Raw genomic sequence first — 25018 nt, 5'->3', positions numbered from 1 at the left:
GAGATTCTTTTTTTCTTAAATGTTCGATGTAATTCACCATCTGAGCCTGGAGTTTTCTTTGTGAAGGATTTTTTATAAATTCAATTTCTTTAATTGGCTATGCTGATTTTCTGTTTCATCTATATGCTCTTTGGTTGTGATTTTCAAGACATCTGTCCATTTAAGTTGTCCAATTCCTTGACAAAGACTTATTTAGAAATCCATTATGTTTTTAATACCCATAGGATCCATAGTGATGTCCTCCATACAGGCAACATTGAGAGCTAGCAGTGGTACCTTACTTAATCCCTAGACCAGACCACTGTCCCACTCTATAGGTCAGAGGGCTGTAACCATTTAAAGGCAGGAAGAGAGTAATAACGGAGATCAAGACAGAAACAGTCAATCTCCAAATGGAAGATAATGTGGCATGATGTACTTGGGTTATCAATCTGAAATAAATCAGATATAAATATAGTTATTATTTTAAACATTCTTCCATTCTGATTGCTTATGTTTAACATTTGTGTTTCAAAATGTAATGTGCTGCAATAAGAGTTAAGAGAAAAATAACTGTTGAAATATGAATACAATTTAAAATATACTATGTGTTCTATAAAAGACATAGAATGGTCCTGGTCAGTGTGGCTTAGTTGGTTGGAGCATCATCCAGTGCATAGGAAGGTCATGGGTTCGATTCCCGGTCAGGGCACATGCCCAGGTTTCGGGCTGCATCCCCAGTTGGGGCGTGTGTGGAAGGCAGCTGATGGATGTGTCTCTCTCACATCAATGTTTTTCTCTCTCTCTCCCTCCCTCCTGCTCTAAGATCAATTGGGAGAAAAAAAAGTCATACAATGCAAATTTATTTAAAAAATATTTGCAGTCCTTTTTATTGATAACATAACTGAGATACTTATTTTATATATTTAAATTATCATGAGATTTGATAACAATATTTAGCTACAGTGTAATCCAGAAATGAAAATATACAAAATAGTTTTAGGAACACATGTATTTTCACCTGCATATACACTCATAAATCATACAAAGATACATATTTATTTTAAAATAAAGACTTTGAAAATGAAACCAGTTCATCTAACTTTTACCAAGGTGTGACAAGAAATCTTTTATGTAAAAATAAAAATTGAAGCAGAAATAACACTTTCAACTTAGCTTTCTAATATCTTAAAAATCACATCAATTCTACAAATCACTGTTTCTGAGGACAAAACTGTAACTGTTCCCCTCCCATTTCTGTCATGCTTAAAATAAAACAAAAAGTACTCTAAACACAATAAATGGAATTCTTACACTTTAAGCCCTTTTAATATAAAGAATAGCAATTCAAATCATTTTTACATTTCTACTTAAGTTTATATTGCACTAAAATTATTTTACATGGAAGAACTAGTTAATGTATCATGACAATACTTTAAAACAGTCTTTGACATTCACATCTATATTAATGGATATTTCATAGCCCACTGAAATAAATTTTCTAGTATACACCAAATCATCTAACAAAACAAATCTATAATGCTAATCTGTTTCAAGAGCAGATAGTATTGACTACTACTGCCTTTAGGAAATACATTGACTTTTAAAAATACTTAAATCAGTCATAATACCTGGTAATAACATTTCAGCGATACCTGAAAATTCTTCATCTATTGTTGAGTCTCTACATGACTTTTTAAATACAATGTTTATATTTTTTTTTAAAAATGAAGAGAAAAAGTGTGTGTCCTTCTATCCAGTGGAGCAGAATTTTAAGAAGAGAAATAATAAAAACAATATTTCAATACCAGCTTCTAAGTTACAGTTTATATAACTTAAAAGTTCAGTTCCCATCATTCTTCTGCAAAGCCTGTTTGCTATAATAATAACCAATATTTGAGTCTTTGAAAATCATGATTACAATTAAAAGCTTGCAACAACATGATAAAGCCCATGGCAATCCCTCTTGAATCCTATTTTAAATTAGTTCTACCTTCAAATAACACTTGTAAATGGTTTCAAATAACCTAACTGATTAGCCAGCGTCAGTTTAGGAATTTTTTCCAACATTCTATGGTGTAACTTCTGGCATCAAAAGGTATAGTAAGCACTTTTGATTTGTGATGAATAAAAAAGTCAAGTACTAAAATACCAGTGGTTCCTGTGACAGGGTAAATATGCCCCTTCAAGTAATGTTTTCCCCAAAATTAGAGTGACATTTTATTTCTCCCTCTGAGAGTTTAAGGAAAGGAAATCACGATTTTTTCTTCAGTTGAGGTGAAAAAACTGCTTCATGAGTTCATATGTCGTAAAAGCCACTGCTTGAGAGGGAATGCAGCGAATGTAGTTCAGAGACAAACCACGATATAATCCTCTCCGAATTCCATGGTGTCCATAGACATACTTCATAGTCTCCCGCATGGTACTGAAAGACAAGGGTTAAATGATGACACCTTCAGGCCTACTCACGAAGAGACAATTTTAAGATTCATAATAGCATTTTTAAAAGAAGCTAAAATACCATCTTGAGTAGTTTTTGAAAAGCAAGTACTAAAACAAGCTAAAAATTCACAATAAAACAGCAATTAATTCCACACTAGTATAAGCACTATGCAGAGAATTGATGGGCTCATTAATAACATATATTTTGTTTGTCTATGTCTGTGGCATTTATTGCCAACACTATTCCATAATAATATCTGAAATACTAATGTAGTCTTCTCAAAGGATGTAAGAACAGTTGTCCTTCAAGCTTCCATTCTGCTCCAGTTCTATATTATAACTAGCAGGTGGTTATAGAACTAAAGCTTGAAGGACTGCATTTCAGATTTCAGCAATACAGACTTTCTTGTTTCAAATGATGTTTTCTTTCCTTTCATCAACATTCTGGGCTTTGCCTTTACCTTTCGATAGGCAATCTGGACTGAAATCTTCAAAAAATATTTTGGGTCAACAAAGGCAATTCAGGGTCCTGAACAAAAACATTCTGCCCTTCCCGAGGGACAACACATCACCAATCAAACAGAAAGGCTCCAAATATTTATAAATTATAGAAAACTCTAGAGCTGTGCTGTGCAATAATGGTAGCCACCTGCCATACATGGCTCCTGAGCACTTTAACTGTAGCACGTCCCAATTGAGATGTGCTGTGAATGTAAAATACACCCTGGCTTTCAAACGCTTAGAATAAAAAAGGGATATAAAATATTGAAGTGTTGCCCGGCCGGGTGTGGCTCAGCGGTTGAGCGTCGACCTGGGATCCAGGCAATCGGGGTTCGATTCCTGGTCAGGGCACATGCCCAGTTGCAGGCTCGATCAATGACTCTCTCATCATTGATGTTTCTGTCTCTCTCTCTCCCTCTCTTTTCCTCTCTCTGAAATCAATAAAAATATATTTAAAATAAATAAATAAATAAAATAAAATATTGAAGTGTCAAAGTTATATTTTAGGTTAAATAAAAATATTATTTTAATTTCATGTTTCTTCTTATACAATTTTTAATGTGACCACCAGAAATTTTTAAATTACATACATAGCTAACCTTCTATCCCTACATAACAGAGCTGCTCTAAAGTGAAATTTTTAATAGGAGGATTGGGACCTGAATTAAACCCTTATAAGGTAATCAAATTCAACTATGAGAGATAAAATGGGAGTTCTAGACTACTAGTGAGACACAGCCCTATCCCCCTACTTACTCCAAACATTACATTTCCTAAAGAAAATAAACAATGACAAATGGAGAACTTACAGGCACTTCTCAAATTCTGGAAGAACAGTTCCTAACTGCATCCGCCTCCGAGTCACATCGAATGGGTAGCTAGACAAAGAAAAGGGCAGGACTCAAAAATGACTGTTTTCTGCTCAACAATTATCGAATATTAAGCCCTAAATATGCTAAGAAATCCTGTGTTCCTATTCTCTTATGGTTTTGTCTAATCTCTGAGTGAGGACGCAGGCACATGAATAAAATAACAATATAGAGGTCTCCTGACCTTTGTTTATGTGGTTCCCTCAGGTTAGATGGTTCTTCTCCCATAATAATATCAACTTTTATTCATTCCTCAAGGCCAAATTAAATGCCACTTCCTAAAGAAACAAACTAGGTGCTTTTCACAGCTATAATCCTAAAACAGGGTTTCTTATCTTTGGCACTATTGACATTTTGGGTTGGACACCTCTTAGTAATGGAGGGCTGTCCTGTACATTGTAGGATGTTCAGGGGCATCCCTAGTTTCTACCCACTAGATGCCAGTAGCACACCCCCAGTTATGACAACCAAAAATGTCTCCAGACATTAATAAATGTTCACTGCACCCCAGCCGGCATGGCTCAGCAGTTGAGTGTGAACCTACGATCCAGGAGATCAAGGTTCAATTCCCAGTCAGGGCACATGCCCGGGTTGCAGGCTCGATCCCCAGTGGGGGGCGTGCAGGAGGCAGCGGGTCAATGACTCTCTCATCATTGATGTTTCTATCTCTCTCTTCCTCTCTCTGAAATCAATGAAGATACATTTGAAAATATATATATATTTTTTAAAAATTAAAATAAAATAAATGTTCACTGGAGACAGAATCACCCCAGTTGAGAACCACTACTCTATAAGAATAGTCACCAAGTCCTCCTGTATATAGTAGACCAACCAAAAATTTTTCTCTAGGGGCTAAAATTAACAATACAGATCTAGAAATGTAATTGCCTGAAATAAAATATACAAAGTAATCTCTTTTCAGGGTAGGATCCCAGGTGATTTTTTTAAATTACTTTTATTTTGCTAATATTGACTATTTATGTTAGGTCCTGTGCTAAACAATTTATGTATATTATCTCATTCCATCTTCACATATGCATGAAGTAGGTACTGTTATCCCAACATTAAGGTTAAGAAAATTGAGTCTTCGAGACATTCTCCAGTGTCACAAAGCTGATTTCTACTTTCCTACTCAAACCTCTCCATGGTACCTAATATAAACATGAGTAATATATGACAAAAATAATTATATACTTTTATATATATTTAAATTTATTATGAAATAGTTATGTACTTCAATAGCATCTCCAGGAGTTATTTTTTAATGGGGTGTGGGAAGAGGAAAAAACTTCATGAAGAAAAAGGGACCAAAACCTCAACCTGAAGGATTCAGTTTCCAGGCAGGAAAAGATGTATGTAAGTAGAAGAAATTGATTAGTATAAAGGAGAGAATGTAAGAAGACAAGGTACAAGGATCAGAACTAGGGAAATAACATTGTGAAAGAAAGAAAATAGCACTGTAGGCAATGTTCTGAAGTAAAAAATGGTAAGACTTAATGAGTATATGGATATGTAAAATGTGAACAATGATTTCAAGGTATTATTAGGACTAAAAGATTAATGTTTATCAATAACAAATAGGAAACCTGGGAACTGAGGATTGACACAAAGAGGAAAGAAGGAATATCTGAATTAGAGAGTTGCACTGACTGCAGAAGTCCAAGTAGAGAAACATCCAAGAGCTTGCTAGAGAAGTGAGTCAATAATGACGATTTAAATAGAACTGGTTATATGTAGAGAAGTGACCACTGAAACCACAAAGACAGATCAAGAAAATATCAAGAAAGCTATTCTTGTTATTTAAGGAGAAAGCAAAGGTTTAAAGTCTGGTTGGGCCTTAAAAATTGGCACTGATAGGTAGGAAGAGGAGGACATGAATGAGCAAGGTATGGAAAAAGGGAAGGTTAGGGAGCATGATAGCCAAAGGGGGGCACTGTTACAAAAACCAAGGAACTAGAACATTGCAAGGTGGGTAAAAGGCCTGAGAAAGAGCCACCGGATCTGTTAAGAATGGGTATAGAATATAGTTTAAGAAGAGAAGTGGGAAAGAGAAGACAGATTTTAAGGATCTAAGTTGGAAGTGATAAATAAAAAGGGCAGTAAAACCAAGAAGAGAATCAAAATAGCCAGAGGTGACCATGTCTCTGCAAATGAACGGGTTCCCACAGCCGGGTTTCCAAAAGTAAACCACACACCTACTTTCTTCTTTACTCTCCATCTAGAATGATCTGCTCTCACACATAAGTACACCAAATTTGCTTTCACAAAGGTAACACTTAATTGCAAAATCCAATGAACACCTTACTTTTCAGTACTTATCTTCCTTTGAGTTTTCTTTTTCCATTGGATCCTCTTTTTTGAGTCTGTGATACTTCCTGTTTTATAAGATACTCCTCAGTCACAGAAAGCTTTTCTTCTTACTATTCCTGAAAAGTTCCTGCTTCTTAGTATTCCAGCCTCTTTTTATCTCATCTACTCAATTTCTCTTGGTCTACAGAAATTCTTTGAAGCCTTTTCAATTACAATATAATACCTTTATGTTTCCACTAGAACTTAAATTAATATATAACTCCATTTTATTGCTATTGTCTCAATAAAAGTATAGGCTTCTTGAGACAATACTTGTGTTTTTCCTTCAGTGAACCTCCCAAAGCCTCGTACGCTGTCTGACAAAGCAGGCCTTCAAGATTTTAGTGCAAGAGAAGTTGTGCCTCGTTACGCACACGAACACATAAATGACTCAAATTTCAAAAACTAAATATAGGCAAATTCATGAGAAAATATGGATGAGGACAATACTTCGTGTTTCTTTCTACCTTTCTTCCTTTTAAATGAATCCATAGGAAACAGGGTGGGTTCAAACTAATTTGATCAATTTGGCACTAAATTATTTATAATATGCTAAAAGTGCAGGCACACCTGAAAAAAAATGTATTAAAGTAATACTTATATTTTGCAAGGAATCCTGTGTTTTAATAACCTATCAGAAAAAAATGATTAACCAATGCTAAAAATCGGAATTGGGTAACTGTAATTTGACTGAATTAAGTTGATGAAGAAACTTACGATATTGTCTGTGCTATTGCTCCAGCAACACCACCACAAAGTAAGTTTATGTGAGTTTTCAAAACTAAGACATTAGGATTGTCTGATGAAGGTCTGCCAAGAAGGGTAGGAGCATGGGAAAGCCCAACACTCTTTAAGGTACCAAAAGTAAAAAATGAAACACCTGAAAAACAAAATATAAATTCACCACGATGCTTAAAAAGAACGTAAGCTGTGAAAAGGCACCATTCTTACAAAATAACCAACTGACTCACTAACTATACATTTCCTGTTTCCTGATGTTTGGTTTAATTAATCTAAAATAAAATAAAAAACTAATATCTATAACTAACCTAAAGACAACAAAATTACCATCTATAAAAAATTATAGCATTGGTTTTCACATACTAATATATAGTTCAGTTCATTGAATAAAGGCAGTAGTGAGTATAATGCCACCTTATATAGGAATAGAATTAAACTATTTTCCAAGGTTTACATGAATAAATATTAAAGTCATGATTAATAGTTACAAGTAAATATGACAACTTCTATTTATAATAACAATAATGATGATAATGTAAGATAGAGGCTAAAAATTCAGCAGTGATAAAGCACTGTTATTTTAACTCAGTATCTAATTTTGTCTTCAAGGAAGAGTTGTGACCATAAGAAAAATGTTCATATTGGCTCCCAAGACATGTGAAATCTGATAAATACTGAATTAAGTTATTGGTAATATGAAGTTGGTATTGCTGAAAATTTGCATGATTTTATAATAGACTCATTTAAGTTGTACATTAATAAAATCAAAAATAGAATTCAAGTAATCCTATCATCTAAGCATTAATCAAGGTATCCTGATATCTACTAAATTTTTAAAACATACTTAAAGAGATACTTGATGCTTAAGAACAAATAAGCACTAACAAAAATTCAGTTCAGCCCGGCCAGGAGTGGCTCAGCTGTTGAGCATCAACCTAGGATGCCCTGGTTGCAGGCTCGATCCTCAGCAGGGGGCATGCAGGAGGCAGCCGATCAATGACTCTCTCATCATTGGTGTTTCTATCTCTCTCCCTTCCTCTCTCTGAAATTAATAAAAACATTAAAAAAAAAAAAAAATTCAGTCCAGGATACCTCAATATAGGCATTTATTCTTTATACAAAATTCTTACAATCATATAGTATTTTGAAATGATGATATGTAAGTTTGGAATATTCATACACCTTTATATTTGGAAAATCTATTCTAAGGACTTAATCTAAATACAGAAAAAGCTCACAAGGAAGTTTGCAGCAAATTAAACAAGTGAAAAAAATTAGAACTACCTAAATGATGTGGAATAATATTTAGTGAAATATGACACAATTAATAAAAATGGTATTTGTGAAGAGTATTCAAAAATAGAAAAAATACTTGGAAAATGGGGAAGAATTAAGGAAATTATATACATATACAATAACTATGTAAAAAACATTTTTAAAAACTAAAACAAAAAAATAGAAAGAGAAGAAAATATAGCAAAAAATTAAAGAGTTCTGCTTCCAGCATAATGGCAATATAGGTATTCTGAGGGACTTTGTCATTGCACAACAACTATATCCACTGTTGGGCTTGTAAAAAGTATAAGGTCTCCAAGAATCCCCAGACCTACCACCTCCCAAAAATATAAGCTGGGGCCCACTTGGGAGGTGTGGGCCCATGATAGTGGTGTAATAAGTACATATTAATGCCAATACCAGCAAAGCCATTGAGATGGATCCTGAAATTAGTCCTACTGAAGAAGGTATCACTGAGTCTGAAACTCAGAGATTAAGATCAAATAATAAGCTCATAAGACGGCCAAGCATAGGAGGAGGCAAGTAAGTTTGTATATTTATAAAGAGTAAGGGGGGTCCAGGCCAGTGTGGCTCAGCTGGTTGGGCATTGTCCAGTGCACCACAAGGTCACTGGTTCGATTTCTGGTCAGGGCACATGCCTGGATTGCAGGAGGCAGTTGATCGATGTCTCGCTCTCACATCAATGTTTCTCTCTCTCTCTAAAAGTCAAATTTTTAAAAATCTATAAACAAATTCAGGACGGCTTTTTTAAAAAAGGGGGGTAAGGATTCAGAAAAATAAGCAAACATGATAAGAAAGGAATTTGAAAAAGAAAAAGAAAAGCAACACATAGAAATCAAATAGCAAGGTATAGAAACAAGTCCAAATATATCAGTAATCACAATAACCTTAAGTGGATTGATTGGCAATTAAAATATTTCACATACTGGATTAAATAAAATATCCAGCTATATGATGGTTACATACCTAAAACATAAAGATATGAAAAAGTAAAAAGGATGAAAAAATATATACCAGGCAAATAGTAACCTGGATATGGCCAAAAAATTATTATGAGATAGGCAGGAATTTGAACAATGACTAGATGATACTCAGAATTTTTTTTACAGTTTCAAATGGTATGAAGTCGTGCTTTAAAAAAAAAAGCATAAAGAGCTGAATACTGATATATTGTGGATGAAATAAAGTGGCAATTTGCTTTAAAACAATTTGAGATGAAGGTGGAGGGAATAATTAGGAGTTAAATAAAATAAGATTGGTCATGAGTTAATCACTATCAAAGCTAGGTGATAGGTACATGGGGGTTCATTATACTATTGTCTACTTTTGAATATGTTGAAAATGTCCAAGTTTTAAGTAAAAATAAATAAAATAACAAACTCGCTGATGCAGCTAAAGCGGTATTTAGGAGAAAAATGCTTACATTAGGGGGAAAAAAACAAGCCTAAAGGTTGAAAGTTAATGAGGTAAGCATCCAACTGAGAATAAACCCAGAGAAAGAAGGAGATAATTAACGTATGAACAAAAATCAATGAAATGGAAAATAAAAGTAGACTAAAGAAGAGAAAATATAAACAAAAATAAAAAAGGGAACATAACTATAGACAGAGTAATGTGAAAAATTATGACAAAATAAGGAAAACCCTGGCCAGGCAGCTCAGCTGATTACAGCACTGTCCCAATACACCAAGGTTGTAGTGGGATCCCCAGTCGGGGCACATATAAGACTCAACCAATGAATGCATAAATAAGTGGAATAACAAATTGATGTTTCTCTTTTTTTCTCTCTCTTTTTCTGTCTGCCTTTCTCTCTCTCCTTTCATCTCTCTCTCTCTAAAAATCAATAAGCAAAAAAAAAAGAAAAATCTTTTAACAAAAAATTGAAAACTAGCACAAAACAGTCAAGTTAAAAATGGTAAAGAAAGGTACGAATTACCAAAAATGATGCACAAAAACTTGTACAGCTCTACAATCACTCAAGAAATTAAACCAGTATTTAAAAATCATCCCACAATTAAAACTTTCCAGAAACAGGAATTCTAATAATTTTACACAGATTCTTCCTGAGGATGGAAATGAAGAAATACTTAATTCATTCTATGAGAACTTGAGGATATTACAAGAAACAAAAATTACAATGTAATCTCACTTATAAATACAGATGTAAAAACTTATAAAAACTTATAAATTGAATCCAACAAGATATAAAAAGACGACTGTATCACAACCAAGTTGGGTTGGCATTAGAACATTGATTAATGTCATTAATCATATCAGCAGATTAAAGGAGAAAACTATATGATCGCCTCAGCAAATGTAGAAAAGGGTATTTGATAAAATTCAACACCAATCCAGATAAAAATTCTTATCAAAACTTCCTCAACCTGATAATTGATACATTCTACAGTAAACATTATGCTAAATGAATAATGTATTATTCATTCCCTTTAAAATTCCCTTTAAAATCAGTAAGGAACCAAAATGCACAAGATTGTGACTTTTATTCACTGCTACATGGTAGGTCCTTAGCTAGTATAGTAAGGTAAGACAAACATAAATAAATATTTTTAAAAAAGAATTAGAGCCCAGCCAGTGTGGCTCAGCAGTTGAGCATCAACCTAGGATCCGGGAGATTGCAGTTCAATTCCCGGTCAGGGCACATGCCCGGGTTGCGGGCTTGATCCCCGGTAGGGGGCATGCAGGAGGCAGCCGATCAATGACTCTCTTATCATTGATGTTTCTATCTCTCTCCCTCTCCCTTCCTCTAAAATAAAGATATATTTTTAAAAAAAGAAGAATTAGAATGAAATAAGAAAAATAATGTTATTTGCCAAACAGAAAACCCAAAACATCTACAAGTAATGTGGTAGGTGGCTATAGTATCAACAAGTAGGATACCAGCAAGTTATAAGATTATATAAAAATTAAATCAAGCAATAAACTTAAAATATAATTTTCTCAATGACAAAACAAAGCTAATAAGGTATTTATGACTATATCTAGTAAAAATGTCCAAAATCTGTATGAAATTTCATTCAAAATCCCAACAAGGGTATTTGTGTAACATCGAAAACTGGTTCCAAAATATGTGGAATGGCAAAATATCTACAGTCCTTACATTCCTGGGGGGGGGGGGGGGAGAGCATAAAGTCAAGGGACTTGTCCTATCAAATATAAGTTTATTATAAAACTGCACTCTGGCCCAGCTGGGTGTGGCTCAGCGGTTGAGTGTCGACCTAGGATCCAGGAGATCAAGATTCGATTCCTGGTCAGGCCACATCCCCAGGTTGTGGGCTCGCAGCCGATCAATGACGACTCTCTCATCATTGATGTTTCAACTCTCTCTCCCTCTCCCTTTCTCTCTCTAAAAATCAATAAAGATATATAAAAAAAAACAAAACCTGCACTCTGGTATTGTTTTAAGAAGTAGCACTGACCCGCCATGCTGGTGTGCTCAGTGGTTGAGCATTGACCTATGATCCAGGATATTGTGGTCAATTCCTGTTCAGGGCACATGCCAGGGTTGGGGACTCGACCCCCAGTAGGGGGCATGCAAGAGGCGGCAGGTCAATGACTCTCATTGATGTTTCTGTCTCTCTCTCCCTCCCTCTCTCCAAAATCAATAAAAACATATTTAAAAATAAAATAAAATAAAATAAGAAGTAGCACTGACGATCACTGGGGAAAGGAGGGGCTACTTAATAAATGGTGCTGAGTCAAATGGTTACCCTAAGGAGGAAAAAAAAAATTCTGACAGATTAGTGGCTTAAACATAAAATGCTAAACTTTAAAACTCATTCTTAGAAGAAAATAAAAAACCAAAATTCTGACAAATTTGAAACATACCTGCATATGGAGCCATTCCTAATATAGTAGGCATCAGGCCTCTATAAAATCCAAGGAAACCACCTTCCTTTTGAGTGAAGAAACAATAGAAGAAAAATTACCTTTCTCTCATTATGATAAATATCAAAGAACAAATGCATACATTATAGCCCTTGCCTAGTAGCTCAGTTGGTTAGAGCATCGTCCTGATAAACCAATGTTGTGAGTTCAATCGCCAGCCAGGGCACATACAAGAAGCAACCAAAGAATGCATAAATGAGTGAACCAACAAATCAAAGTTTGTCTCTCGGTTCCCACCTTCCTCCCTCTCTCTCTAAAAAAATCAATGGTGTAAGTAAAATAAATTTTTAAAAAGCATATATTATAATAAAAAATTATCCTGGGATCCACCTTGAAACACAAATGTGTTTTCATAATTATTACTATTACCTATAAATAATTATTTAGATAACATTCAAAATATTTCCCTAAATATAAAAGGGCATGTTATAGATGAGAAAAGTAAATATGTACCTTTGCATAAATTGTTTTGAATGCATGAATAATTCCTGTGTAAGTGTGTTCCCCTTTCACCTGGAATGCTAGGCGTACTCTAACCATGTCAAGAGGGTAAGTACAGATAACTGCTGTCATACCTGAAAAAGAGTAGAAACTTTAATGTACAAGAAATTTTTTCACACATGTATCTTTCCTATCATTACATCACATTAAACATATCATATATGTGAAAGATATATATCTATATATCTTTCACATCATTTGTTGTGTTCTCAAATTATAGCAATGATAAAAACCCAATGAAATCAAAGGTGATATTGATACAATTGTATCATAATATCATGAGCTGAAAACTACCTTCTGAGAGTCTATAAAAATCTTTTCAAGTTCTTCCCATTGTGAAGATATATTGTTAGTACCAATAGTACAGTGTAAGTGGATCATGAATATTTTAAAAATTCTATTACTTGTGTATTCCAAGGTAAGATATCGAAAGGAAAAACTATCTCCATAGCACTAGGCAAGATGACATGTCACAAGCTAAGGTCTGTGCACAGCACATAGCAAGTAGGCAGTATGTGGTAGCTAATGTTACTCACCAGCACCATCATGCCAGCATAAAATACTGAAATATTTCTATACCACCTGGCAAGTAGCTGCAACTCTCGAAGATCTCCCCTATAATGGCTCTGGTGGCTTTCTCTTCCCACCAGAACTCCCACCCCACCACCACCGCATACCATCTCATGATCCAGCCACAAATGAGTTAAATGGAGGTTTCAGAACCTGTCCTATTTGTTAGTATCTCTACAGTTGGGTTACTAAATATTTTGAATATTATTATTGGTTATTTTTACTACTCATTGAACTTGAGTCAGCCAGCTAGAAGTCAAGAAAAGCTAAATAAAAATTGGATAAGGCAAAACCACAGATAAGGTAGGTCACGTAGAACAGCATAAATCTATGTATAAAGGTAAAAGGCTGAAGAGTCATTGGTTTCAGAGTCTAAGGTAGTAAGACCTGGCAAGTTCCTAAGACCTGACATCTAAGACCAAGCCTGTTGTCTCAACAAAAAAGAGGATGATTATCTATGGCTACAGTGTCTCCAAAGGGTTTCTTTGCCTTTGGGGCTTACCTGCTCACATCTAACTGCACTCCTCTCCCCACCATACAGCACATTTAAACTTCAAGGGTTTTAGAACTACTAGAATGCCTAATTGCACATACTGAAAAAGGGGGCCTATACCCTCAGAAGGTCCAAATAATCTAGATGCTCTAGCCACACACATTTCTGTCCCACTGCTAGTACCCAGGAAGGGATGGTATAGAATCTTGGTTACAGAAACCTGGTATCACCATGGAGTATGTCATACCATGACTAAAGTAATAGCCAAAAAAGTTATCTGAAACCCTACAAAACCTATGATAATCCTACAATTAAGATTTAGATATATCACCTTCCAATGGTCTTATTTCCATTAGCAGAAATAAAAATAGTTAACATGTTGGTTTATAACCTTGCAGAATTTTTCTATGAATATTTATATAAGTATTTACTTCTTAAAAATCAAAATATGATATATAATATTGAACATTCTCTTTTGTAATTTGCTTTTTACTTATGATGTAAACATCTTTCTTTGTTAATAAAATTCTACAAAGAGTATATTAATGAATATGTAGAATTCTGATATATGGATTTTTTAAACCACTCTTCTATTGCAACATATTTAAAACACCTTTTGTTATGATAAAACAAAACTACAATGAATATCTTAGTTGCTAAATATCACTATATATCCTTACTTCTCTTAAGTAAATTCACTGAACTTATTATATGATAAAGGTGCTTAAAATCAGGGAAAGAACAAATTACTGAGTAAATAATGTTGGCACAACTGACCAGTCATTTAGAGAAAAATTTTATTCAACCCCTACTTCATTCCTTATATAAAAATAAATATTAAAAAGATCAACATTAAAAAAATTATATTAAAAAGTTTTAGAGAAAACATGATTAAATGTTTTATCTTAGAAAGGTAAAGGCATTTATAAAGACAACACACAATTTTGAAGTCACAGAGAAAGAGACTAACACACTTGGCTACGTAAAACTTCTGTACGGGGGGTAAAAACAACTTTTAGATGATTTTTCTAAAAAAATCACAAGTAAGGTCAAAAGATAAATCTAAAACTGAGAAATAAAATATTAGCACTATCTGATAGAAAAGAAAACTAATGTCCTAACACCAAAACATACAAAAACGAACATTTAAGGAATAGGAACAACTCAAGGAGGAAAGTAGGAGAAATACAGATGGTTGCCAGAAGTTTAAAAAGCTGACCAACCTTACCCAGAATTAATTTCCAAGTATTAAAAATTTGATAAGACCCAGTGTTGGTATGGTATATAGGGGGAAAAGCCATTGAAAGCATTACGGAGATCAGTTTGCCAACGTCTATCAAAATTTAAATACCTATATCTTTTGGTAAAGCAATTTCCCTTCTGAAAACTTATTCTACAGTTATAGTCACACAAGTAGAATGTGTTATTTGTGAAACAAAAACTAAAATTATCCCAAATGTCAATCAGTAGGGGTTTGATTAAATAAGTCACGGTACATTCATACCTTAGAATATAACACAGTTCTAAAAAAATAAAGAAAAGAAATTTGACCTCTCAAAAAAAGAACATAACGCAATTCTTTAAAAAATAAGATCTATGTACCGATATAGAAAGAGTCTTGAGATAACAAAAAGTCCTTATCCTATAGAGTAGTATTAGAAAAAAGCATACATAAGAAACTGTTAATAGTGATTGCTTCTAGGGAGTGAAACTATTTTCATTGTATAGGAGTAGGTATTACTAGAGTCATTATAATTTTTAAATTTTTTTGAAAGAAAAAAATTAACATTTTCAGGAGACTTGTCAAAGGGAATGTATGTTTTCCTTTTGTTGTAAGTTTAGACTATTCCTTACCATCTCCTACTGTAAAATACTATTTTTGAATTGAAATATCAATGATTTCTTACATAATTGAATACAGAAAGATAACAAATGTACGCTACTTAATCCATGTCAAACATATCACCTAAATCAAATTAAGTACTTTAATATAAAATAAATCTGTCAGAAAGAAAATTTACCTAACTCCTTACCTGCCATGGATCCAGCCATTAATCTGTGCACATGACCAGAAATTCCCAGCTTTGTAGTAATTAACTAGAAACCAAAAGCATGAAATTAAATGAGATACTTTTAAAATGCTACCCATTTTACTGTTTAATAATGAAGACTTATTTCACAAGGGTTACAAAACTAATAAACTGAAAATCAGTACTGTGAGTGAAATGAGCGCAATTATGTAAAGCTGGACAATGTTATATCACATTATAAAGAGGTTGGACATTTCGCTATAGCTTCTGCTCTAATTTTGTACTTTTATAGAAGCAATCTAGCTTAGAATTACTGAATATACTACACACTGATGACCACAATAGCATATGGGGGTAGTAGGAATAAAATGCTTCTGTAGACAATGAAGTCTTACTACACTGATGGTATCCATTCCATCTGACAGACTAGCTTAGAATGTTGTTCCCATCTCTACTGTTTACTTTTCACTTTAAGATACACTGTGAGCCCTGGCCAGTGTGGCACAGTTGGTTGGAGCGTCATCTGTTACACCGAAAGACGGTGGGATTCCTGGTCAGGGCACATACCCAGGTTGTGGGTTTGATCCCGGGTTGGGGTACATACAGGAGGCAACTGATCAATGTTTCTCTCTGACATAGATGTTTCTCTCTCTTGCTCTCTTTTTCTCCCTTCCTGTCTCTAAAAAAATAAAATAAAAATTCAATAACAAAATGGAGTCTTTTAAAAAAAGAAAGACACGCCCGGCCAGGCGTGGCTCAGTGGTTGGGCGTGGACCTAGGATCCAGGTGATCAGGGTTCGGTTCCCGGTCGGGGCACATGCCCGGGTTGCGGGCTGTGGCGGATCACTGACTCATCGTTGATGTTTCTAGCTCTCTCTCTCCCTCTCCTTTCCTCTCTCTGAAATCAATAAAGATATATTTAAAAAAAAAAAAGAAGAAGAAGAATTTAGCAGGGGTGAATATGTTTTAAAAATAAATAAATAAAATAAAATAAAAATAAAAAAAGAAAGACACACTGTGAAATTTAACATACTTAACCCTTTTCTGTGTTAAGATGTTTCAGAGGATAAACTTTCCATCAGCTAGAAAAGAGAAACCTGATCAATGAGTAAGACGGGAAAAGCTGTTAACTTAGATCACTACTTATAAACAGACTTTTACAATATGGTTTTGCCATTTTATTTAATAAGAAAATCCAAAGCCACAATGTTCCTCTCCTACAACTGAGGCAGCAAGCACATTAAAGAGCTATTAATATTTTAAGTATTTATAATTATCTACTTGAAGGATACTCTAACTCTTCTTCATAAGTAGGAATATAAATAATTTACTCAAAAATGACTAACAATCCAAAACCAAGCTATGTTTAGAGTTTTAAAGGAACATAAGTCTTATTCCTTCAAAAGGGCATTACTTTACTCATTAATCCAGAGTAACTTTAAAGGCCAAAGCAAATGCTTGTCAACTAAGTATGATATTTAAGGACACAAAAGAAGAAAATAAAATAAAAGGTCACCGTTTTATAATGCTCAAACGCCATAAACTGGATTGCACCATAGGGAAAGATTCGAATCATCATTGCACCATTCCCTTTATACAATCCAAGGTATCCCTCCTTTTGGGGAACAGCGCGCAATGTAGAAAATACTCCTATTTTGAGAAAGATTTTTAGGAGAAAAATAATATTAAAACAGAGAAAACTATCTAAATTCAAATTTTCATAACAATCACAGATAAAGTCTACTAATGTCATCATTTATAATATAATTGTTTGAGTAATTACATGAATAGTAATTTCTATGTTAACACTACTTAAAACACATCACTTGTTCTAATTATATAAACATAGCACATGTAGAAAAATAAAATATTAATAGCAAGAACAGCTACAAATTATAGTAAATTATATTTCTAAATATCACATATTATATTAAACTACAGCAATCTAAAAAATATTAACAACAGAAATATATCCAAGGTTCATCTATGGCAGTGCAAATGATCAACTCTATGTGGAAAGATGAAGATTCCCCAGACGGGCCCAGATACAAGTGTGCTTTGTTTATATAAGAATACTGCTGCACAGCCAGGCGTGGCTCAACTGTTAAGCATCAACTAGGACCCAGGAGATCGCGGTTCAATTCCTGGTCAGGGCACATGCCCCGGATGCGGGCTCGATGCCCAGTCAGGCGTGTGCAGGAGGCAGCCCATCAATGACGATTCTCTCATCACTGATGTTTCTATCTCTCTCTCGCCCTCTTCCTTCCTCGCTCTGAAATCAATAAAGATATATTTTAAAAAAAAAAAAGTCAACACCTTTTGTTTTTATGGCTTGTATAGTTTAAAGATACATGAAACTCCATACAATACACCACTCCAGGAATTCCATTTCAAATTTTGCATGTCTTGTAGGGTACACTATAACCCATGGCATGCAGTCCTATAGTGCATGATATCTAACTGTGAATATGTAATCTAATGATTACAAATCAGGAAGCAAAATAATATAGATCAGCATGGGGAAAAGGTTAAAGGAATAAAACAATCCTGCTCAGACATTCTAAGTTGAGTCATTAAAAGTACTCCAAGATATTGGGTAATATAATTCATCTCCTTTTCACCCCCAATTTAGATAACAAAAGAAAATAATGTCCTCCCTTTCCAGTTTTATATAATCTCTCAATAAGTTCAAAGGTCTGATTCTTTCTATACATGAGCAGCACACTGTGAAGATAAAGAATTCATTGCTGAACACAGAGGTGGTAGCAATTTTTTTCTTTCAATTTTAAAATATGGGTTTTTTTTATTGGTTTCAGAGAAAGGAAGGGAGAGGGAGAGAGAAAGAGAGAAACATCAATGATAGGAGAGAGTCATTGATCAGCTGCCTCCTCCACGCCCCCTACTGGGGATCCAGCAACCCAGGTATTTGCCCTGACCAGAAATTGAACCATGACCTCCTGGATCATAGGTCAATGCTTAACCACTGAGCCACACTGGCTGGGCTCTTTCAATTTTAAGTAAAGACTTAGTATTAAAAATACTGGCAGCCCGGCAGGACGTGGCTCAGCGGCTGAGAGTGGACCCAGGATCCAGGCGATCAGGGTTCGATTCCCGGTCAGGGCACATGCCCGGGTGGGGGGCTCAATCTCCAGTCAGGGGCGTGCAGGAGGCAGCCAATCCATGACTCTCTCATCATGGATGTTTCTATCTCTCTATCCCTCTCTTTTCCTCTCTATGAAATCAATAAAGATATATTTAAAAAAATAAAAAAATAAAAATAAAAATACTGGCAAAAAGCCCAGCCAGCGTGGCTCAGTGGTTGAGTGTTGACCCATGAACCAAGCTGTCACTGGTTCAATTCCCAGTCAGGGCACATGCCCAGGCTTCGGGCTTGATCCCCAGTAGGGGGCATGCAGGAAGCGGCTGATCAATGACTCTCATCATTGACGTTTCTCTCTCTCTCTCTCTTCCTCTCTATGAAATCAACAAAGACATATTTTTTTTAAAAAAAATTACAACAGCCAACACAATAGCCATCTGGTGTGAACAAATAAAAATTATACCTTTTTTTTTTTGGTCAGATAGACAAAATATACATTTTTTGATGTGCTGCAGAATTATAGTAATTAGTTTATGTGTGCCATGAGATGAAAAAGATTGAAAATCGTTGGCTTAGAGGAAAAACATCACTCTAATCTCGCCACTGAATATTAACCACTAATGTTAATGTTTGTCTTTCTAGCCTTTTGTCTAAGCACGTTTATTTATACAAAATGCAATATGACTCCATTTGGTAATACTTCTACGTTTAACTAATACATTATGAGCATTGTTCCTGGTCAATTAATACTTTTACAATTTTCTATAATTGCAAAATAGTCTATAATATTGACTTATTTATTTAAATACTTATTTAACTTAGCCAATTCCGTATTATTAAAAGCTTTGTTTTTTTTTACTAACCTAAATAATGCTTTGATTCTCATATATACATCTTTGAGCACATTTCTGATTAGTACTTCCTTAAAATAACCTGCTAGAATTAGAACTGCAAGGCAAAGAGGATGTATCTTTTTGATGCATTTACCAAAAATGCCCTCCAAAAAGGCTATAAAAAATTCTCACCACCACCAATGATATATTATTAGTGTCCATGTTAACTAAGTGGATTTTTATGTTTGTAAGGAACAACTAAGGGCTTGATATTTTCTCAACAATGGAAGTTTACCCGTATATACTAACTGCATTGGATTCTGCTTGCACTAGGATTTCTAGAGTCATGTTTAAGTGTTTAAAGGAATATGCCTTTTCTCCATCACTGATTGAATTTTTTTTAAATCAGGCTGAGCTGTTAATGTGTCTGTCAAGGATGTGACCTGTTAATCCCAATAAACAAACAGTACTTACTTCTACGATTCAAGGATTTTGGTTTAAAGGATATCAGTACCCTAAAATGATTATAACCACTATTGCAAATGAAAAGACTAAAATGGATAAGAGATACATCCCTTGTAAAATCTGCCCCCAAACTTTAACTCCCTTTGTATCCACTTTCCATTGCAATTCACCAATTGAAACCAAGCCTGCAGATTGGATAATGTTTTCATTCATTTTTTCTTTAGCATCTATTAACTCACCTAAATGTTTGTAATGGTGATTGTGAGCTTGTAATAAAACCTTTACTCGATCCAAAGGAGCAACTGTTGTTTTAGCACAGCATCCTGCAATACCTAAAAAAATTTTAAGAGGTTAGGGAAAAACTGCACACCATTTCTTTCCATTGTTTGAAAAATAATGGAAATCATTATTTGTTCAGCCAACACACCCCCTCTGATCTTTCACTTGGTCTCCATGGGTAGAACTGCCTAGTAGAAGTGATGTGCAGATGATTAGCCCTCATCCTCTGTAACTTACTAAATGAGAATGTCATACTTAAAAAAAGTCTGAAGAGTATAAATCTGTCTCCTAATAACTGATGAGCACTGGGAATCTTCCTAAATATGGTTATAGGCTCTCTCTGAAGCAACCTCCTCTTCTGTGTAACTTTTGTATTGAAACAACCAACTTTTACCCATAAAATTCAATTATTCTTTCACATATTCAGCAATTATGTATTTGACCCCTACCATTTGCCACTGTGCAGACACGTGGATGACAGTAAAGTGCAAAAGAGAATACATACAGGACAACCCTACTAGCTTGGCATGCTTCTAAGGAGACAATGCATAAAGACTTTTTTGCTCTGTTGTTTGTCCCACTCCCCCAATTCATATGTTGAAAACTAATTCCCAATGTGATGGCATTTAGAGGTGGGATTTTAGGAGATGATTAGGTCCTAGGACTCTACATGTTTATTTTTATAAAACATGATATGATCCAACCATTATAAGGGCACTAACCCCACTAACCCTTATAAACAAGGACCCAGACACCCCCGGCCCCTCCCACTTTATGAAAACACAGCAAGAAGGTGCTGTCTAGGCTTCACCAGAAAGTGAATCTACTGGAACTATGATCTTGGACTCCCCAGTTCTAGAACTATGAAAAACAAATGTTTGTTATTTATAAGCCACCCAGATTATAGAATTTTTGTTAGAGCAGCCCAAATGAACTAAGATACCTTACATGTACAAATGGTCCTTGATTTACAATGGGGCTACATCCTGATAAACCCGTTGTAAATTGAAAATATCATAAGTAGAAAATGCATTTAAATTAAGGGTGAATTTTACTGTATATAAATTATACCTTAATAAACCTGATTTTAAAACAAACAAAAAACCCCAAAACAAACAAAAAAACTATGCAAGCTTCTAAAAAATACACAACTTAATCATGATTCCTTTGCAGAGTTTCTGATACTTGCTGCCTCCAATCCTTTTCCTCTTTTTGATAGATTTTAACTGTAATATACATAGGAAGAAAAGTGCACAAATCATAAATATGCCACATAAATACAATCATAAATATAATCGTGTAAGGACCACCCAAAACAAAAAAATGAAACTTTACCAGACACCCAGAAGTCCTTTCTGTACTGTCCATAATCACTGTTTGTCCCTCCTTCTCAGAGATAACCAATCAGCCTTCTGATTTCTAACAACATGGACTTAGAACTTTATACAAATAAAATCACACAGTATGGCTTGCTTTGTGTCTGGCTTTTTCTGGTCAATACTATGCTTGTGAGATTTGTCCACATTGCTGCATGTGGCAGGAATTTATTCATTTTCAATGCTGCAAAGTATTTCATCATATGACCACACCATATTTTGGTAATATGTTATAACATTGATGGACATTTGGATTGCTCTGGTTTGGGGCTACCATGAATGTCATAGACATGAACAGAAATATACATGTTGGAATATACCTAGGAGTAGAACTGCTCAATCATATGGCATACAAATGTTCAGCTTCAGAGATAACAACTCAAGAAGTTTTCCACAGTGGTTGTATCAATTTACATTACCACTAGTAGCATATGAGTCCTGGTTGCTATCCTCACCTACATGTACCATAACTCTATTTCAATGTCTAATCAACATCACAAAATGTAACATGCCCAAAACTGAACTCATCTCCCCACCACAACCATCCTGAAAGTTGCTCCAACCACAGACTTCCCATTTCAGCCAATAAGCACTTCAACCTTTCAGCTGCTCAGACCAAAATGAGTCACTTGCTTATCCCATTTCTAATCCGTTGGAAAATCCTATTCGGTCTGTCTACATCCAGATAATCACAATTTTTTACCACCTCTCCTATTACTAACCTAATCCAAGCCACTATCTATCATCTGAATTACTGCAATAACTTCCAAACTAGTCTCCTTGCTTCCATATTTACCCTCTGACAGTTATTCTCAACAGAGAAGCCAAAGCAATTCTTTTGATACATGTCATATCTGTCACTTTTCTGCTCAAGACATGCAATGGCCAGCATGTTTCCAAGGGCTGTGGCTGGTTGTGGCCATGGGATCTCCAACTGCATAAGAGAGCAATCTGGAGAGATTCTGACAGCTCAGATCAGCATAATACCTGCAGCTGCCACTCCTCTTTCCCATAGCATTACAAAAAAAAAAAAGGCCTGCAATGGTCCCCAATTTCATTCCAAGTAAAAATGAGAATCTTTACAATAGTATGCAAGACCCTCAGTTTTTGCCCCCCTTTATGTCTCTAACCTCCTTCCCCCATCACCACCACTTGGCTCCAGCCACGTAGGTGTCACTGGTGTTCTTTGAACAGAGGAGGCCCTCCTAGTTTGAAGCCTTTGCTTTAGCTTTTCTCTCCTCCTGAAATGCTCCTCCTTAGCCATCAACTTGCTAAACTCCCTCACTTCTTCCAGTCTGCTCAAGTGTCATCCTCCCAATGAGACTTAACCACGACTATCTTATTTAATATGCACCCACTTAGCCTCTCCACCTCCTTGTCCCAGTCTCCTTCTTTACTTCTTCCCATTGCATTCACTGCCTTCTAACATACTATATAACTTACTTTTCCATTTGGTTTATTGTCTTTCTCCCCAACCTATGTAAACTCCAAGATTTTGTTTTGTTCTGATGTACACTGCGCATATAGCAGGCACATAGCAGACACTGAAATGTTCCTTGTATAAATAAATGAATGTCCTTTCTAGCAGCAGAATAAATTCTTAATACTACTGCAGCATACAGACATTATCTTTCTATAAGTCCTCATAATGTGAAATTTTAAAAATTCCTAGCCTTAACAAATAAGTGATGACAACTCACACAATCAATTAAGAAAGGGTGAAGACTGAAACATCTCTTTATAGGAAGGCAGAGGAAATATGAACCTTCTCGTCCCACGGTCAAACCAACAGTAGTGCTGCACCAGCTACCTGTCAAGTAACTGTGGCATAGTTTACCAGAATCACTGGAACCAATTTTGGTTGCAGACAGTTTTGCATAATTTCCCAATCATGTTTAAGATGCTATTTGTTTTCTTTTAAGCAAACAGCAAAATCCAATTCTACACTCAGTCACCTACGGTCTTTATAAAAGAAAGGAGTGCCCAGCATGTTTCACTGAAACCCTGGAGTCTTTGTAAAAGACTCCCCTCTTTTCCCTGCCACCCAACCCTGAGGAATGGGTCCCAGGTTCATCCCTTCCACGTCCCCACCCGCCCCATGACAGCTCCAGGCCCACCCGCCCCATGACAGCTCCAGGCCCCTCCTCCCCAGGATCCTGCTGTCACTAGTCAAGTGATTATTAGAAAAAGGTTACAACAGGTCAGGGCAAACATATGGCAGGGCACTGAAGCACCCACTGGATGCGGCCGCGATCCAAGAATGGCATCGCGGCCGCATGCACCCGACCTGCCCCCGCCACCCCGAGCGCGGCCGGGTCCTCTGGGCGGACACCCACCTCCGGCCAGGAAGGAGCGCAGCCAGTAGAAGTCCCGGCGGGCGCTGGGCGCTCCGGCTCCTGCAGCCTGCGGCATCGCGGGAGGGGGGTCGGCCGCCACCAGAGCCGCCGCCGCCGCCATCAGGACCAGGGCCGCGTTAGGAGCTTTAGCCACCAATTTACACCCCAAGGGCTAGGGCCAAAGCCATTGCCGGCACCGAGTGGGCACCGACCGCCGCACGGGCGGGGCTGAGAAACACCCGGCGGCACGGCGCGGCCTGATGACGTATGCAGGGGCGTGGCCTGGACCGGGGCCGGAAGCTGGAGTCTGGCGCCCTGCTGACTGCCTCAGCCAGTCCCACCCCACGTCGCCGCTGCGGGCTCCCTTCCCAGGCCCTTTACGTCCAGACGCTGGAAGGGAAACGTGGCCCGCGTGAGGGTCCCTGCAAAACCCACCAGTTCAGGAAGCTCTGCCCTGTGCATTGGCCTGTATTGACCATTGATCTATAACCTCTCAGGAGGCTGTCTGCTGACCTCCCTCAGATGAACCGTTTCCAGAACCAACCTTTGGTTCTTCATTCTTACCAGGAACCTCTGAAATTGCACCATTTCCTGCCAGATCAGCTCTGCCTGCTCAGAGCTGCTCGCTGAACCTCAATTTCTGCCCTGTCTAAACCCCCTACGAAACTTTCATTCCACCCCTACCACTTCTTCCAAAGAAATACGGCTAAAGCAGATTATTTCTCTGGAGCTCTACAAATTACACCAATACTGAAACCGGACAACAGTGCGTCCCGGCTGCCTGGCACCACTTGAGCGAATTAAGCAGAGACAGGGCCAAATCGTATATGTGCATTTATTCCAATATTGCTGGCAATATGGGAGATCAGTAGGGGTCATCCACAGAAATCTGCCCTAACCTGCCCCCCATAAGCTAGTTGCTTACGTTGGGCAGAAGGACTAAGATCACAAG

At 36.3% G+C, this 25018-nt stretch overlaps 1 protein-coding gene across 4 annotated transcripts; it reads right to left on the bottom strand.

Annotated features, from left to right (window-relative positions):
• Positions 1 to 843: 843 nt before the first annotated feature.
• SLC25A16 (solute carrier family 25 member 16) lies at positions 844 to 24335 on the bottom strand. 4 transcript variants are annotated; one of them, XM_081158387.1, is made up of 10 exons: positions 24067 to 24140; positions 21507 to 21580; positions 20315 to 20407; positions 17194 to 17327; positions 15681 to 15744; positions 12537 to 12658; positions 12024 to 12090; positions 6858 to 7020; positions 3732 to 3800; positions 844 to 2404 (listed from the first exon to the last, which is right to left on the bottom strand). In XM_081158387.1, exons 4-10 carry the CDS (start codon positions 17254 to 17256, stop codon positions 2248 to 2250), a joined length of 705 nt encoding a protein of 234 aa, XP_081014513.1. In that variant the 5' UTR covers positions 17257 to 17327; positions 20315 to 20407; positions 21507 to 21580; positions 24067 to 24140; the 3' UTR covers positions 844 to 2247. The 4 variants fall into 4 exon arrangements, with proteins under 4 accessions (XP_081014513.1, XP_081014512.1, XP_081014514.1 ...); XM_081158386.1 differs by lacking the exon at positions 21507 to 21580 and having other exon boundaries at positions 24067 to 24335; XM_081158389.1 differs by lacking the exon at positions 21507 to 21580 and having other exon boundaries at positions 850 to 2432; positions 24067 to 24335.
• Positions 24336 to 25018: the final 683 nt, after the last annotated feature.

Source organism: Miniopterus schreibersii (assembly GCF_964146895.1).
Source record: "Miniopterus schreibersii genome assembly, chromosome: 14".
In the NCBI taxonomy this organism is placed as follows: domain Eukaryota; kingdom Metazoa; phylum Chordata; class Mammalia; order Chiroptera; family Miniopteridae; genus Miniopterus; species Miniopterus schreibersii.
The sequence above is the reverse complement of the archived record's forward strand: the minus strand, read 5'-3'. Positions and strand labels throughout refer to the sequence as shown.

Coding starts and splice junctions, on each gene's coding strand:
- SLC25A16 (XM_081158386.1), bottom strand. CDS start 24,187: ATGGCGGCGGCGGCGGCTCTGGTGGCGGCCGACCCCCCTCCCGCGATG. Junction 12,091..12,536: donor TCAAAACAATTTATGCAAAG/GTACATATTTAC, acceptor TTCACTCAAAAG/GAAGGTGGTTTCCTTGGATT. Junction 2,405..3,731: donor CCAGAATTTGAGAAGTGCCT/GTAAGTTCTCCA, acceptor CTTGTCTTTCAG/TACCATGCGGGAGACTATGA.